Source organism: Diuraphis noxia, unplaced genomic scaffold (genome assembly GCF_037042655.1).
Source record: "Diuraphis noxia isolate RWA-SAM2 unplaced genomic scaffold, SU_Dnox_SAM2 contig0002, whole genome shotgun sequence".
In the NCBI taxonomy this organism is placed as follows: Eukaryota; Metazoa; Arthropoda; class Insecta; order Hemiptera; family Aphididae; genus Diuraphis; species Diuraphis noxia.
In genome coordinates, this window is record NW_028301712.1 from 59,657,311 (window position 1) to 59,674,650 (window position 17,340).

General features: G+C 27.5%; 2 protein-coding genes across 3 annotated transcripts; both read right to left on the reverse strand.

Moving 5' to 3' along the window:
• Positions 1 to 913: 913 nt before the first annotated feature.
• Positions 914 to 5,674, reverse strand: LOC107162486 (GTPase Era, mitochondrial). The gene is made up of 6 exons (XM_089219385.1): positions 5,149 to 5,674; positions 4,886 to 5,010; positions 4,634 to 4,808; positions 3,463 to 3,708; positions 1,333 to 1,513; positions 914 to 1,247 (listed from the first exon to the last, which is right to left on the reverse strand). Exons 1-6 carry the CDS (start codon positions 5,392 to 5,394, stop codon positions 1,036 to 1,038), a joined length of 1,185 nt encoding a protein of 394 aa, XP_089075511.1. The 5' UTR covers positions 5,395 to 5,674; the 3' UTR covers positions 914 to 1,035.
• Positions 5,675 to 9,369: 3,695 nt separating this feature from the next.
• On the reverse strand, positions 9,370 to 16,963 carry LOC107162502 (pyruvate kinase-like). Of its 2 annotated transcripts, none has more exons than XM_015509445.2 (10): positions 16,667 to 16,963; positions 13,715 to 13,832; positions 13,347 to 13,570; positions 13,097 to 13,283; positions 12,813 to 13,022; positions 12,561 to 12,742; positions 11,437 to 11,682; positions 11,147 to 11,369; positions 10,894 to 11,050; positions 9,370 to 9,679 (listed from the first exon to the last, which is right to left on the reverse strand). In XM_015509445.2, exons 2-10 carry the CDS (start codon positions 13,830 to 13,832, stop codon positions 9,667 to 9,669), a joined length of 1,560 nt encoding a protein of 519 aa, XP_015364931.1. In that variant the 5' UTR covers positions 16,667 to 16,963; the 3' UTR covers positions 9,370 to 9,666. The 2 variants fall into 2 exon arrangements, with proteins under 2 accessions (XP_015364931.1, XP_015364930.1); XM_015509444.2 differs by lacking the exon at positions 16,667 to 16,963 and adding an exon at positions 16,081 to 16,328.
• Between the last annotated feature and the right edge of the window lie 377 nt (positions 16,964 to 17,340).

Consider the following 17,340-nt stretch of genomic DNA (forward strand, 5'->3'; position numbering starts at 1 on the left):
CTTCTTCGAAAAATGTGCGCCCGTGGACAGTCAAAAGCCATATTATATTATTATACGACAAATATTAAAAATAAATATATTTTTATCCTAACATTTTGACTGTATTGTTTGAAATAAAAATGTCAAAGTGGAAAAAATTGATTTAAGTTAAATATGTCTTAGATAGTACAAAATAGCATATAAAAGTAAGTGTAATATATGCCTTAAAAACCAAAAAAGCGCAAAATATGCATTTATATGCACAATAAAATTTCAAAACTAGCTTTGTGAAAACATGAAGTGTATTTGTATTGTACTCTGCTATTTTTGTGACTATGTAAAACAAATATGCAAATGCTTCAAGTTCTCTGCCCTACTTATCACGTATGCAGACACAAATAAAATAAAAGCAAACACATATCATTGTAAAATCAATACATTCATCACTCGGCTTAGAATCTAAAACTCTCAGGACGCATCTCCTATTGTCCTATATAATACTTTATAACTTATGTAATAAGGTAGTTTCTAAAATATATAATATTTTACCATTTCAGTATTACTAAGAACATAGCTGCAATAACATTGTTATGATATTAAATTTTAAATCTAATTGGAAGATGACGAATGTTTAGTAACAAGGAGAACGAATTGGAATAAAATTGTTTCATTTCAGTTTTTGAAAAGAGGATGCAAAAGTTTTACAGGCCTATTTTACTAAAGGAAAAACAGATTGCTTTGGTAGCAAGCTTTTTCTAGTACACTTACATATTTTAACTTAATAATAATATACATTGTATATATTAATTATCATAGAAAAAGTTGCCAATTTTTAGGAAGAGAGTGTTGATTTTATATTCATTAGGTAACAATTTTAATATTAATTTACATAATTATTTTAGATTTATCAGTACCACTAGGAATCAGCAAATAATACTTTTTCATAAATGCTGTATTAAAAAATAAATTTAACAACATTGTAATAAGAATAAAAAAAAAAAATTACATAGCAATGGTTGTTATTGCATATTATGTCAGATTACCAACTTAGATATCTTAAGATACTAAGGTATCTGTCATTTGTTGTACAGTATGTTTTTGTTTATCTGTGACGACCAATTTGAGGAAAACATCAGTTAAAAACAGATTTCTAAGTTGTTGTTCTGATGTCTTAGCAATGTTCCTGATACGACTGCCTCTTTTTCCCATCACCAGCTTCTCTATTCTTGGTGTATTGCAGTGAATTAATACAACAATGTGTATGTTACCTAGATATCATTAAATAAGTGTTATATTTTTTTTTATTACTTACAACACATATATAATATATGTTACTCAAAAAACTGAACTTACCTTCCCGAGAAACTTCATAATATTCCATTTCTACTTTTAAGTTGTAAGGAACTTCATTGGGTAACAAATCATATAGTATTGACTCTATCATGTGCAGTACTAATTTGTGGTCTTCTTTATCAGTCAATACATCTTTGGGAAATATCCAAGGTGATGGTTTACTCTTTTGTAATAAATAATCCTAAAAGCAACAAAATATACACAATTTTATTATACAACAAGTATTAGGTGCACAATATTATTATTCATTATGTATTTGATTTTTCATTAATTGGATAGCCCGATGCTCATAATATAGATTAAATAACAAATTATTGTAAACTTTTGTGTAAATGAAAAAAAAAAATATGTATAGTACCTATTATAGTGAATCACTTAGAAATCACTAATTTATTTTAGAATATAGGTAAATCTATTATACCTTTCAATTCGGACTTATAGATGAACTGTAAAAAGTCAAAATTTAGGTTTTCGTAATGTACTGAAATCATTTGTTTGTGGTGAAATAAACAATAATTTTTTTTTTTTTAAATTAATAAATACTTTTATTATGTTAACATCAAAACTCGAGACAAGAACCTTTAAGACAGAATAGATTAAATGGTACATTCATAGAAAAAAATGGTGTAATTCATAATCAAAACTATATAAATAACATCTGTGGTTTAGTAATTAGAACAATTAGAACTATAAATAATTGTGTCAAAATAAATTGGGATTTCTTGTTGTATGTGCTTTATTGCAGATTGTAATAGTAGCAGTTATGTGACACTTGTTGTTTATGCTCTACTACTCAATTTCATTGAAGGTATTTATTAAATAATGCATATACTTAAAAGATAGAAAGTTTATAAAATGCTATAAAAATATGTGGAGTACAACAATCGATATTATGTTTCCGAAGTATAATATTATACAATAATAATTACCTACATGAATCTTATTGAAAAATGGTGGTAAGGAATCAATAAAAGGGCCACACATGCGTACCTTTTAGGAGACAAAATTTAAGAAAAATTTAAGTGCATACATCTGTAAGTTATAAATAATGTAACAACAATGATAGTACTGTTAAATATAGTAATTTTTAATAATACACGATATTTCAAGTATTATTAATTAATTCATCATTAAGCTGTGGGCCACACATAGCGGTTGAACCGCATATCGAGACCGTTCCAGCGGCTGAACTGCTCAAGTGTGAACTCGTATCAGGTGGTTGCATTTAAAATCAAACAATTTGAATTTGTTAGGCCCATTTCACATGGACGCTTTACATATGCGACGTATCGCGCGTTTTCAGTTGCATTTGTTAAATGAATACACGCCACTCCGACGATGACACGTTTCCCTTGCCAGTATGATGCGTATGAACTTTATCAATGTAAACTAAAAACGCGCGCGTACGATACATCGAGTATGATGCGCGTCAATGTGAAACGGTCCTTAGACAGTTCAACCGCTATTTGTGGCCCTACCCTAAAACCAATTTTACATCATCTACTTTGAAAATAATATTATAACTAATACACTGAACTAATATCAAAAAATTAAAATTGGAAATTTAACACTGATGAACCTAACCTCAGAAAAAAAAGATTAAGTAATTTTTTAACAATATCCATTGAAACTAATTTTGTAAAAATATTGGTCAGTATATTATTTCAATACACACAATCTAATCAATAAAAATATTTAAAAGGACACCACATGGGCATTTGTTGTCTCTGTCTTACAAGCATACAACAAAGCAGATTTTACATTCACGATAATACGTTTTACTCTGTAATTTCTAAAACTAGAGTGAATTTACCTATTATAAAATTTAAAGGCAAGAATATTATCTAGGACAACTCGGAGAATTTTAACTGATACTATTATAACCATTTTTAAACTGTTTTTTTTTGTACATATAAATAATCAAAAATTACTTAAAAATGATAACATCTATAAAATTGTTTGAAGTGTCTTATATAATATTCTTGCCTTTAAAATATATGAGAGGTAAATTCAATCTAATTTTAGAAATTACAGAGTAAAACGTATTATTAAAAAACGTGAAATCTACCATGTTGTATGTTTGTAAGACTTAAACACAAATTCCTATGTGGTGTTCTCTTAATAACTGACCTTTATATCTGATGAACCCAGACTATGGATTGCAGATACCATAAATACATCTTTAAAGTTTTCCCAACCAACAGATTTCATAATTTTTTTCCCCAACATCCTCTCTTGAATTTTTAAGCTTTCATGAGTTCTTCTTTTTTCAGGTGTCATAGTGTATGGTTCAGGAATATGAATGTTATTATGTTTATAACATGTTAAAGACCTCGCCAAATCTAAAAGATAGCTTTTAGACTTTAAAAGATCTATCTAAAACACATAATTTTTTGTTTATAAATAAGTGAATACAAAGTAATTATTTTGTATAATTTACAGTGAAACTTCTAAACTTTCCATGACAAAGTCTTGTGGGAAAAAACAATTCTTGTTATAGAGAAATTTGTTAAATAGAAGTAGATATGTTTGTTTTTATTATGGTTAGGTTCATATAAAAACCTTTAAAAAAACATTGTATGCATACTGATAAAGGGTAAAATATTGGTAACCTGAGCTACGCCACAAGCTTATTGAAAATGATACATAGTTATAAGTGGTTAATAATGGAATATTTGAGGGGGCTAAGCCCTCTACAATTTTTGTCCATGAATAAGATTATTTAATACTAACCATAATTATATTTATGTTTTAGGTATTATAAAAGCTACTAAACTAGTGTAAAATAAAAATGTTTATAAACAAGAAGAATTTTTAGTTTCATTATCTTTACTTTTACAACACAATAAATTATTTTATTTTAGGTATATTGAGTTATATATATTATATACAGTGTCAGCCTGGTACTTAAAGGGCTCCGGATGCATTTTTTCAGAAGGGCCACCAAACATATTATTTCATAAAATGATAAAAATGCTTATAAGTAGTGAAATATTATATTTTTAGTAATATCGGGTCCCCTCGACATAATTACCGCCGGAGGCCCCGGATGTGTTCGTGACCTAGCAGCCATGGCCAGGCCAACACTGATTTTATAATATATAAAAACTGATTTATCTTAAGGCTGTAATCTGCAAAGTTATTATAAAATTATAAGTGTTTTGTGATTCTGAAAGATTAAGACTCACTGGTCAAGTTTAATAAATTATAAGTAAACATGCAAGGAATATATTTTCTATTACTAGAGGAAAAGCTATTTGTTCATTATCAACTTTTTAAGTTGAAATAAATATTTACTCACTTTATTTAGCACTAAAAATGAATCTTTATTAGGATAAAGATGTAAAAGCCTCAAAACTTTGGGATCTAAATGGTTCCTCGTATACCGATTGGACACATCATGAATAACACCAATTATATCTGCTTCTTCGATTGAGTTAACTGAATCATTAGCAAATGTCCTTTCTAAATTATACCTATGACAATGGTAAGGTGTGTACGATTAGCCAATAGTTTATAATAATAGTGTTTCCAGTTTAAAAATTATGATTACTTTGCAATTTCTGTAGAGTCTACAAGACCAGGAGTGTCTAAAAACACTAATTGTGTATCATCAACACTTTGTACTGCACGGACACTAGACCTTGTAGTGTGAACTTTACAAGAATAAGGACATATCTGGAAAACACAGTTTTACAAATTATCAAGCATAATGTGATTTCAAGTTGATTAATTAAATTTACCTAAATGTGTATCTAAACATTTTTTGTAATTTTACAATACTTGTCCATACCTAATCATTTTGGCAGTACTTACTGGTCTTTGAATAATAGAATTGATTAATGAGCTCTTTCCAGCATTTGGTACACCTATGATGGCTATTTTCAATAGGCGCTGGCGCTTAATTTCAATGAAATCATTCTCATTTTGGTTTTCACTGTTGCTGTGACATTGTTCTGGGTTTGAACTATACTTACATTTCAATAATGTATAAACACGGTTCGGTATTGCTATTGGTTTTGAACGAATTGAAAGAAAAACGGAACTAAAATACTTAGCCATTGAATAAAAGTAACAAATCAGATGTTAACAATTGAACAACCCGAAGTTCTTTGATGTTTAAACCAAGTTCCCACGTTTTGTTGAATTTCAACGAATTTCACAAAGAAACACAAACATTTTATTAGGAATGAAAATGAATAATGCATAAACGTAAAGAATCAACACAATGTGATTCAAGATCCAATTTTAAAAATCCGAAATTTGAAATCAATAATATAAGTACTTGAATGAAAACAATTTCATAAAATATAATAATTAATTATTATAATAGTTAAAAAGTAGTTTAACGGTTATCACTTATTTTTGTAGTGATAACCACGGACTAGTATTTTTGCAATTATCATGATTTAAGATGATAAGTAGAAAAGGATTTTTATGATTTTTATGCAGCATGCATTAAAAAGTATCGAAATATATCATATATATTATATAAATGCATGATAATAATATTATGATACATTTATCAAATAAATAAAAAATAAAAAAAATATGCAAGAAAATTATTTTTTATCGTTTTTAAATTTACAAATCAAGCAATTTATAATAATTAATTACTTAACGAAAAAAAAATGTGGGAGATTTTCCGAGCAACTTAATATATTTTTAAAATTTTAGGTACACACAAAAAATAACTTCTATCGTAATCGATTATTCATCTTAAATTTATTACTTATGCTAACAAAATAATTATTTTTATAATTTATACCGTACCTACAAAATCTTATTTTATACAATTTTTTTTAAAATTTTCGGTTCAATATGCAATATACGTTTAGAATTTTGTAAAAAATATGCAAAAATATGCAATAGGTAACCATTAGATATACAAAACCAAATTTCACTATTAGATTCAAATTATTATGATTTGTGAAAATACTTATGAAAATTCAAAAATTTGAAAAGGAAAAAAATGCTCGATTGCATAGAAATCTGTACTCTGTAGTTATAATAGTAATTTATTTTATATAAGAACTATAATTATTTTTTGTCGATTTACGAAAATCGTAATTTCAAGGACAAAAAATTAAAAATAAATATTTTAACTACCTATCTATTATACTTCTTAAGAATTGTTATAAAATGCCGACCGAGTTTCTGACACCTCCCATCTCCCTAGAGTCGCCCAGATTATACAGTTATAGAGTTATGTATAATCAAATTATGGTATAATGTACCTAGCTACATAGAAAAAATAGATAATAATAACCATTGAATTCCGAGGGTATCTACGATCTAATAAGTTATTACTTATTATAGTAATAATTAGGGCTAGGATTTATATGCAATAAAAAATGATTAAATCTGAATTTGGTTTATTAAAAATATGCTAAAAAATACACCAGATAAATTATAAATTTATAAATATTATTTAAAAAACATATTTTCTATAAATTCTTTTAAATACCAATTAATAAAAATAAATATGTTAAACACTTAAAATATAAAAACATTAAAAAAATTCTAAAATCTTAAAATCCAGTCCCTAAAATTGTGTGTAGTACGAAATTTAAAAGTGTGTTATAATAACCTTTATAATAATATTCTATAACATTTTAATATAACTATATTAATTCAGGATATCAGAAAAATATAAAAAAAAATTTTTCTACAAAAATTTTGTTTCACAAATTTTTTTTAAAGAACCTTTAAAATTGTTAAATAAAGGTTCTCCTTTATTTAAATAAAATTATTTATTGTAAATACAGAGTGTATCAGATAGAACTGACTAAAAAAAAAAATTATGCTAATTAAACGTACAACAAAAATTGTGAAAATTATATAATTAATAACTAATTTAAGAAATATACTCATTTCAGAAATAATAACGCTCCAAAGTAATTTATGCAAAAAAATATTGATATTTTAAAAAATTCTAAAAAATAAACTGATTGATTTAGATAAGTATTTTTACCATCAAAATATTTCTTTTAATTAAATTTACAAATTGGCTATTTTGAATTTTTCCAACAAAAATTTAATCAAATTAAAATTTTTTTATTTGTACTATTAAAAAAATGAAATTTTTTTTTATATTGTACGTGTTGTGCAAGGGGCTCTTTATAATAATCAAAAAAAAAAATTAAAAAAAAATTAATTAGAACAAAAGTTATTCTAAAAGTCAGTATATCTGTTACACCCTGTATATATTATCAATTATCATTAACTGATATGTACTATGTATAATTTAGATTAGGGACTATGTGTGTAGTACGAAAATTTGGATATTTTAGGGACTGTAATAAAATCTCTAAAATATTAATTGATAAAGCTACTCAAATGAATTACATGATGTTTTAAATTTTCATAAATGAACGATATTCTGTTTGACCTCATAATGTTTTTATATTTGCTAAAACTCCGTTCGACATCACATGACGTAATTTTTGCATATTTAAATTGTGTAAATTCCCCAGGAGTTAGATTAGGAAAATCTTCATCTACATCGTCGCCATTTAAAATATTACGTATCGTAGACATAGCTTTTAGCCCGGTATTTTTTTCTAACACATTTTTATATTTTTCGTCGATTTTTCAGAGATCGGTCCTTTGTTTTTGGCCAAGTTTAGATTTGGTGTTTTCAACAATTTCCAAATTATAATGAAATATACTATAAAACATGAACTTTTTGTGTTTTTGTAGTCTAATAGTCGAAATGTATAAAAAATTAAAAAAATTAATAAATCATTTTTACCAAACAATTTAATTAAATTTAAAAATAAAATACATATAGCCCTTGTCTACGTGAGTCTATTAAAAAAAAAAAACAGATTTAAGATATATTTATTATTTCAGGAGATATCTTAATGAGTAAATCATCATGGGAAACCTGTATAAAAATTGATAATTGATTTTTAAAGGAAACAGGTATGAACTTGTGCCATGAATAAGTAATTAAAAATAAATGTGATATTTTGTAAAAAAGATATAATTGGAAAGTATGTGCGGGTAGGTATATTAAATAAATTATACCAGTTGTCCATATACTTATATAAGCTTATGGTAGCTTTTTGTTACAATCAATTTCTTAAAATATACCACTGCCACACTGGCAAACTTAAAAGGTTGATCATAGGTTAAATATAGTATACACTATAATAGAATATAAGTATTTTTTTTTATTATTTAAGAAATTTGGCGAGAACCATTAGTTTTGACAATTACAATAAACATGTAATATATAATATCTACTAAATTAAAATAAAAACATTTTTTTTTTTTTAAATTTAAATTATGAAACCCGCCTGGATGAATAAATTAAGTGTGGACAAAATTACAGATTGAGAATTTCAGGAAAGGATAGATTGAGGATTGGCTGGAATATTTAGAGAATTGATTAAGGAGAAAAAGCTTTGCGTTGGGAGAAGATATATGGACAGTTAAAAAGAATGTGAATGACAAAGCAAGTGTCAGGTGCAGAGGGGGGAATCGTTTAGGCCGAGCTTAAAAGAGTGCGAAGGTAGTAAGGTGTGTCCAAAGAGGAGACAGAAAGAGGAAATATTCTTGGGAGATATTTTAGATTTATCAAACCAAGGGAGAGGAGAAATGGATGGTACAATGTCTTTGTAGTCAAAATGAGTGGGAAAACCTCCCCAGTATCTGAGCCATAATTTATCGACACTATTTTTTAGCAATGGGAAAATGTCAGACTAGGATATTGTGCTGGTTGGGGGACAGCATAAGGAGGCTGTCGATCTAACCAGTGAGTCTACAGTCTCGTTACCGGAGATCCCCGTATAGCCAGGGGATACATTTAATCTTTAGTTTAATCACCAATTCTCTTTCTTTGAAAACCAGCAGTAGTTTAGTCGATGATGATGATGATAATACTTCAAACAAATTACATTACAACACCAAGTATACATTAGGTTAGAACTATTATAGTAGAATAGTAACTCACTAACTCTTTTAAGAGACTCGACACCAAGTGCTCTATAATAAAAAATATTATTAGAGCAGATAAATAAACAAAGACAGTTTTATTTTTGTTGTTTGATGTATCCATGTTATTAATTATTATAAAAACAAATACAATTATATATTCACTTACCTAAAATTGAGTTTTTAGAAAAAAAAAAAAATCGTATACAAAAGAATATAGTAGGTACATTAATAATTTACTATGGTATTTGTGTTAGAATATATTGCACAGGTCATAATTAGACAAATTCAATTTTGGGATCTTCTAAACATAACACGGAATGATGTTTCTTATAAAAACGTTTATTTAATTTATTTTTTTAATCACGATATACTAGCCAATTTTGGAGAACCTCATTCCACGTTACTGAAAACAAAAAAACAATAAGTTCTTAATGTCACTAAATTGAAACATTTATATGTATGATGCGCCTTTAAAGTATAATATTCCCTTAAATAATGTTAGTAATTTTTAACTCTAAAGCATTATAATATTTAAAAGTATAAATAATAAGTACAAAATATACCATAAATTTGATGCGAAAAGCTATATTGCAATATTATCATCTGAAAGAAATATATTTATCTAAAGGGTACTAATAAAAGAAAATAATATTTTTTTTTTTAAATATTAGCATAATATATTTATAATACGGAAAAATGTATTATTCTAAGCAGGGTTTAAGGTTAGCATAGTTTTTAAATTCACATTGCAAAATGGTTCACCAAAAATTATTCTTACTCAATAACCAAGAGATCAGAAGTTCTTAAAAGCTGATATTCAATACATATCATATACCTGTAAAATTACTTAAGGCAAATAATAAATTAATCATAAGTAATTAATTAATCAATCTGTAGACCCAATATTATAATATGTATTTATGTCCAGACATATATTATATAGACTATAATAGCCTATGTACTTATAGAAGAATTTAAAATAAGCACAACAAAGTTAATAATAAAAGCGTTAGGTTATAATGTTGCATACAATACATTTATGTATAATTAGATCTTAGAAACCAAAGCAAATCCTGAAATGAATATAGGCCAAAAGCAAATATATGATTAGTTTTAATGATAATATAAGCACATTACAATTGTATGCCAAGTGTAATTGAATACATTTTATATAAATCATGACTAGGTAATGAAAACGAAAGTATAAAGATTAAATAAATATTAGCAGAAAATAAAAGATTTTAAGCAAATTGTAATTAATGTTTAAAAATACTAGTTAAAAATAAATAATATATAATGGAAATTTATATTCATGAAATGTATTCATAATTTATAATGAATTTGGGCTTAGTATACTTTTTAAGCATTTTTAACTGCAATAAAACCAGAAAATGTAGTAAAATTAAAATCTTTCCTGTTGAAGACACAACATAAACAGAACTTAATAACATAATGTTATAACCAATAAATAATCATGGAATACATTTGTTTGTAACTAATAGCTTTTAAAGTTTAGTCTAATTATCTCTTTGAATATTAAAACCTAGTGCCCGTGTTTTTTGATAACATATAAACTATTTAGATGTAAAACAAAAATCTTCTTGTTCAGGTACATACACAATGCGTAAAGTGTTGGTATATCCAGAACCTTTCTTCCAACCAGTAACGACAACCACTGGATCTCCAGTTTTAATGAATCCACGGGCCTTACCAAACTTAATGGAGTGCACTACACGGGTGTCCACATCTTTCAACCAATCACTTAATGGTTGTTCTGAAATAATTCAATATTGTAGACAATACATATTATGTATCAATTTAAATTATTGAAATCAACATGTAAGCAATAATTATAGATCTATGTATTTACCATTATAGAACAAAGGTAGGATACCACGATAAATGTGACATTGACGGGCAACTTGGGCATTCCTGGTCAGTGCTATGATAGGACTACGTGGACGATATTTGGAAATGAGATGTGCAGAATGGCCGGATGTTGTAAGAACAACAATGGCAGCAGCTTTGCTTTTATTAGCTGCATCTACGGCAGCAATAGCAGTTGTGTGTGAAGCATCCAAAGGCAAATTAACCTTAAACAATTTGAAAATGTATAATTAGAAAATGAACATTTTTATTATTATCCTTTTAAGAACTCACAGCAGAAGATAAATCAGCAAACAATTGTCTCTGCCAAACGGCTGTCTCAGCTTCCTTACAGATGGTAGCCATAGTACGTACACACTCCAATGGGTATTCGCCTTTAGCTGTTTCTCCAGATAACATGACACAATCAGCTCCATCGAGAATGGCATTTGCCACATCAGATGATTCTGCTCTGGTAGCGCGAGGTTTCTTAATCATAGACTCCAACATTTGAGTTGCACAAATAGCTGGTTTGCCAGCCTATATATATTTCAAGAATAGATATGTGAATAAAGTGTTAGAATTATACCCAATACAACTCAATAAAAATTAAAAATATTAATTTTTAGTATTGACAGGAAAATAAGACAATCCAAAATTTATAGTTCAGTATAATATTTTAAGAAGTTTTTAAGAAGGTTGCCAAAATTACATGAAAAATATTATTGTTTAATATTTATTTAAAAACTGACATATAATTAAATACAATGTAAGTTGCAATACATTGTACCTATTAATGCAACACAAATTGTAACAATTATTTAATAGATTATAAAATTAACATTAAAAAAATAAAATTACATCAATTATTTATGTATTATTATTTAATTATAATTAATAATTATTAATTAATTAAATCATTGAAATTAAAAAATTTATAAGCATCATAATTTTTTTATGTGGGATACCAGAACATAACAAAATCCAGTAACAGTCTCAGTTGTTGAATGACACCTTTATACAGAGTGTATCACAAAGGTTTACCCATTGTGATATCTCCTGAGATTAAATATATCATAAATCTGTGTTTTTTATTAGACTCACATAAACAAAGGCTACATGTATTTTATTTTTTAGTTAAGTTAAATTTTTTGGTAAAAAGTTAAAAATATTAATTAGTTTTTTAATTTTTGAAAAAAATAAAGATACATATTTAATAAAGTTTATTTTGATGACAATTGTGAATTTTTAACATTTTATTTTCATTAATCTCATGATTTTTAATAAGATAAAACGTTGAAAAACTGATTTTTAACCGGGCGGCGAGTCCCCCTCTACGACTAATGGGTATATCCTCATGGGACACTCTGTATAGTTTATATAAATTATACGTCAGTTTTTTTTTTTTTGTTAATTACCTTGTTACAACGGGCAATCATAGCTTTTTGTGCCAAAAACACCTTTTCTGGTGGAATTTCAATACCCAAATCACCACGAGCCACCATAATACCATCAGACGCTTCAATGATTTCTTGCAAATTTTTCATGCCTTGGTGGTTTTCAATTTTTGAAATAATCAATATATTTTTACCTTTTTCTCCTTTAAAATTAAAATTAAATAAGTTACATTGATTTAATTGTTATACATATTAATCACTGTCATTATTTACCTAAGATTTCTCTAATTTCTTTAATAGCAGCAGCTTCTCTAATGAATGATGCAAAAATCATATCTACACCTTGTTCAACACCAAATTTCAAATCGCTTTTGTCTTTTTCAGATACTGCTGGTAGATCTACTGGTACCCCAGGTAAATTAACACCTTTACGACTGCCTAATGAACCACCATTTTCAATGGTACATACAATAAAATTGCTGCCTAAAAAAATTAAATTTTCATGGTTACATTTGAATTATAATTATAATTGTAAATAATTGATTTAATTTTTTTACCAATTTCTTTGACAATCAAGGATATTAGACCATCATCAACATAAACTCGGTTGCCTGGTTTCACCACTTTGGTTATGTTAGGATAGTCAACATACACTTTGGTGGCATTACCACTGTTTTCAAATGCCTTGTCTGTAGATAAACTGATTTGTTCGCCTTTCTTAAGTTCAACTTCAGCTGATCCACCCTAAAATTTGATTACACAAAATTAAAATAATATAAAAATGTATTTTAAATTAAGTTAACTCACGCCTTCCAACAAGCCAGTTCTTATTTCAGGTCCTTTGGTATCTAGTGCAATAGCCAATGGGCTGTAAACACCAATCTTCTTACCATAATTTTCAGCAGCTTGTCTTAAGTTCTTAATTGTGTTTGCATGATACTCGTGTGAACCATGAGAGAAGTTCAAGCGACCAACATTCATGCCAGCGTCAATCATCTCCTCGAGTGTTTCCACAGCAACCGAAGCAGGTCCTAGAAGATATAAAAGTTATTAAATATTATTTAATGCTACTTTTTTTATTTTCGGGTTTAACTGATGATGCTGCGGTAACTGCTTTCACATTGCCTCTGCGGTTTAAACATATTTAAAACTACTTTAGAAGTGTTAAAACTTACCAATAGTACAAATGATACCAGACAGACGAACGAATTGTGCTTCAACATCAATGTCTAAGGAGCTCATATAATCCAAGTGAGTAGTAGTGTTATCATGTGATAGTTGTGAGGTAGCCATCTAAAATAAAACAATTTTAATAGAAAATTATTAATTAAATTAACTGAATAATTTAAACAGACTCTATGAGGTTGACTGCTGAAAACTGGCCAAGTTAACTTATTATAACTAGTATGTAAAGAACTTTTATTCATCATAAAATTGTACAATTTTGATCTATGGTTTTTGAACGTGGTAGCATAACGACCAACAATAAAATAAAATTGAATGAACATAGTAGAACAATCAGGTCTAATTGCAGAAATGTCAAGCACAAGGCCAGGTTGTTTTCAAATGGTATTTTAGTTTTCACAATTGATAAAAAAAAAAAAAAAAATTGTAGCTTTGCCAAAATAAAACACGTTGTCTTTCAACCTCCCATTAAAGACTTTGCATACATTGTACATGTTCTGACAGTTTGTATTCTAAAGTTTAATATATTGATAGTTGAACCTAGTATTTAGTAATCAGAATTCTTTATTAGATTAATAAGCTAAGAATATTAAAATAAAATTTAAAAACGTAGGTATTAGTTTCTGTATTTGAATTTAATATTTTATAGTAGGTATCTACGAGTAATTATTTAAAATTATATCTGTTTTTAGACATAAGTTATTGAGACTCACTACCTTTTAGGTTACTACATTGATTAAAACAAATAAGTATTTTATGAAATACATAGTTGAAAGACCACAAATAACATAACACACAATTTGGCAATTTTGAAAATTATATTCTAAATAATATTAAGCCAGTTACCGAAGGCATTATTATAAAATTAAAATGTGAAAACTTTTTATATTTGACATATAAATAATTATTGTACATTTGACTTTATGAAACCTGCTTTACAACTTGCAATATTTAAATTTAAGGAACCATCAGTTATTTACCACCACTTATCATCAGTACCCATGTTTCTTTTTGTTTCTGACATATGAATATAATTTTTTAAACTTAATGAATTTTATATTTTTCTAATTGAACATTTTGATTTATTAAATTTTAAGTTTGGTGTAACCAAATATCACCTATCTTCATTTCACTAAGTTAACAAAACAATTTGGACTGTATGTACATGTCGGTTGACTTTTAACAGTAAAAATGTTTAAATAATGTCAACTTTTGAAGTGCATTTACTTCAAATAAAACATGAAAACGAATACATATTAATATATTATGCTAGAAATGAAATTGAAATTGCTAAGATTTGTCAAGTGTTTGACCTAAAAAATATGCAAAATACATTTTAATATTTCAGTTTGTTACATCTCAAAACAAATGTATATCTTAGTTTGAATATTCTACACTCATAATTAAAGAATATTCAAATAGTACATGAAACCATTAAAATTATTTGAATGTAATATCATAAAATACATTAATTTAAATTTAAGTTATTTAAATATATTGCTGTAGAGATAAGCTGGGTACACTTGATATTTCTAGGATCAAGCTTAATTATCATTAATTAATAGGTAGATACAGACGGTACAGTCGTAGAGTACAAGGTCAATACCTAATTTATTAGATTATAATATAGGGATTATTCGAGATCAAAGCCTAATATAATTTTAAAAGCTAATAAATAGGTAATACCTATAATTTTATATTTTATATTTTTCCAGGTAAAATGTTTCTAATAAGCAAATAAAATATGACATGGGCATATAACAAAGTTTTACACGTTACGTAAAATAAATTATAATATGTCATTGCAATTGTTTTAAGAATACCAAAACCTACCAAAGGGTCTGTAGTATTAGAACTTAATTAGTTTTAACATATGTAATTGATATTCTTTATTCAATGGGTGTACCTATTATATTAATAATAATTATAACTATTAGGGATTAACTATTTATAAAAGTATAATATTATACCTACAGTAAATTTTATATAAATAAATTTTCATTTAACAAAATATTTATCAGAAGCAAATTTAACTTTATTTGAATGAATGCGCGATTAAAAACTTTTATAACTGAAATATGGATGATTCACGACATTTATCTGGTAGGTATTACTATCTGACAGTCTACAGACATATTTTGAGAAGGAATAGAAATTAGGAATACAAAAAAAGAATGAACCAAAAGTGTAAATTCATGAAAAAATAAAATGAAAATCAAACAACAGCATAAGCTGCACTTCTTGTAGCAGATTTACAAGTAACTATAATAGATACAATACTGAGTACAGCACAGGTAGGATCAGTAGATGCCAATTTTGTTTCTATGAATCAAACATTTTATTTAGGATTATACACCTCTATTGGTGCAACGTAGTTGGATTGCATGCGTTTTGAGTAGCAACCAAATCTGTAGGCTAATGTTGTGGCCCTTGCTGCTCGATGTTTTACACAGCTGTCCGTCACGAAACGCAAGACGATTGTCGACACACGGTGCATTTAAACACGAATAACACCGCAAGGGGGAGAAAAATAATTAGTAAACTCAACGAAATAAAAAAATTTAAAACGATGTGTAAAACGCGTGAGTATCGAGTGTGCAATGTGCAGTCTGCACGTTGATTCGATGGCAAGTGACGATTATATAAGTACAAAGTACCTAATTAGTATTTAATATTTAGAATCCGTTAAAAATGTACCAATATCAAATGGGTGGAAAAATCATTAGCCGGTCTCAAGGTTACCGCAATGTCATAGGACATAGAGTAACACCAATATACCACGATGGCACAGATACATCATACAAAATTCGCAGATTGCCCGCTTGAAAGCGCCAAGACGAGACGAGCATTGCGTATAAAATATATGTTATGCTATATTAATTAGGTATTAGTGTATTATTACCTGTAATATGATTACAAAAATAGTTTCATTTGATACTCACGTTTGTTTTGGTTGTAAGGACGTTTGACGAGATGCGAAACTAAACACACACACAGATACACCGGTGATAGAAAATAATAATAAAGTTCGTTAATATAATTATGTATCAAGAAAGAACGATTTTCATCGAATAAGTAGCTGGCAAATCAGATGAGCGTTTGGTCGTTCGGCGTCGTACCAAAAGTAATCCCGACAAAAATCGACCGTATGTACCGGAGCGCCGCTGACTGAGTGAATGTGGTAACGTTTTTCTTTTTCCGTTTTCGATGTTTCCAGAGATATTTTTGTAAACGTGACCGGCTTTTTATGTATATAATAATAAAACTCTTTGGTAGGCTTTGGTGGCGGGGTATAAGATTCGAACGGGAACAACACAGATAAGTTATCAAATTAACCTGTCTAGCCCAATCAAGGTGAAACAACACAATAAACCATTAATAAATTAATAAATGTATAATAATTATTGCTATCGTTCCAAGTCGTTTAAAGTGCAATTCTTATTTATTACCGCGATTGCGTAAAAATACAATCGACAAAATAGTTAATACTAAATACCGACTGTACGTTCATACTGTATGCGAAATCGAATATTATGCCCATCAGCAGCAGCTGCTGATAACATCCGATTGTTATTGATAAGTGATAACGATATTTAAGATATTTTCGACTTAAGAT

Excerpts from the sequence above, each read along its gene's own strand:
- LOC107162486 (XM_089219385.1), bottom strand. The coding sequence starts at position 5,394 with ATGGCTAAGTATTTTAGTTCCGTTTTTCTTTCAATTCGTTCAAAACCA. Across the intron at positions 5,011-5,148 it reads ATTCTATTATTCAAAGACCA|ATATGTCCTTATTCTTGTAA; the intron begins GTAAGTACTGCC and ends TGTGTTTTCCAG. Across the intron at positions 1,248-1,332 it reads TTATGAAGTTTCTCGGGAAG|GTAACATACACATTGTTGTA; the intron begins GTAAGTTCAGTT and ends AATGATATCTAG.
- LOC107162502 (XM_015509444.2), bottom strand. The coding sequence starts at position 16,221 with ATGCACCGTGTGTCGACAATCGTCTTGCGTTTCGTGACGGACAGCTGT. Across the intron at positions 13,833-16,080 it reads ACTACGTTGCACCAATAGAG|ATGGCTACCTCACAACTATC; the intron begins GTGTATAATCCT and ends GTTTTATTTTAG. Across the intron at positions 12,743-12,812 it reads AGAAATTAGAGAAATCTTAG|GAGAAAAAGGTAAAAATATA; the intron begins GTAAATAATGAC and ends TTAATTTTAAAG.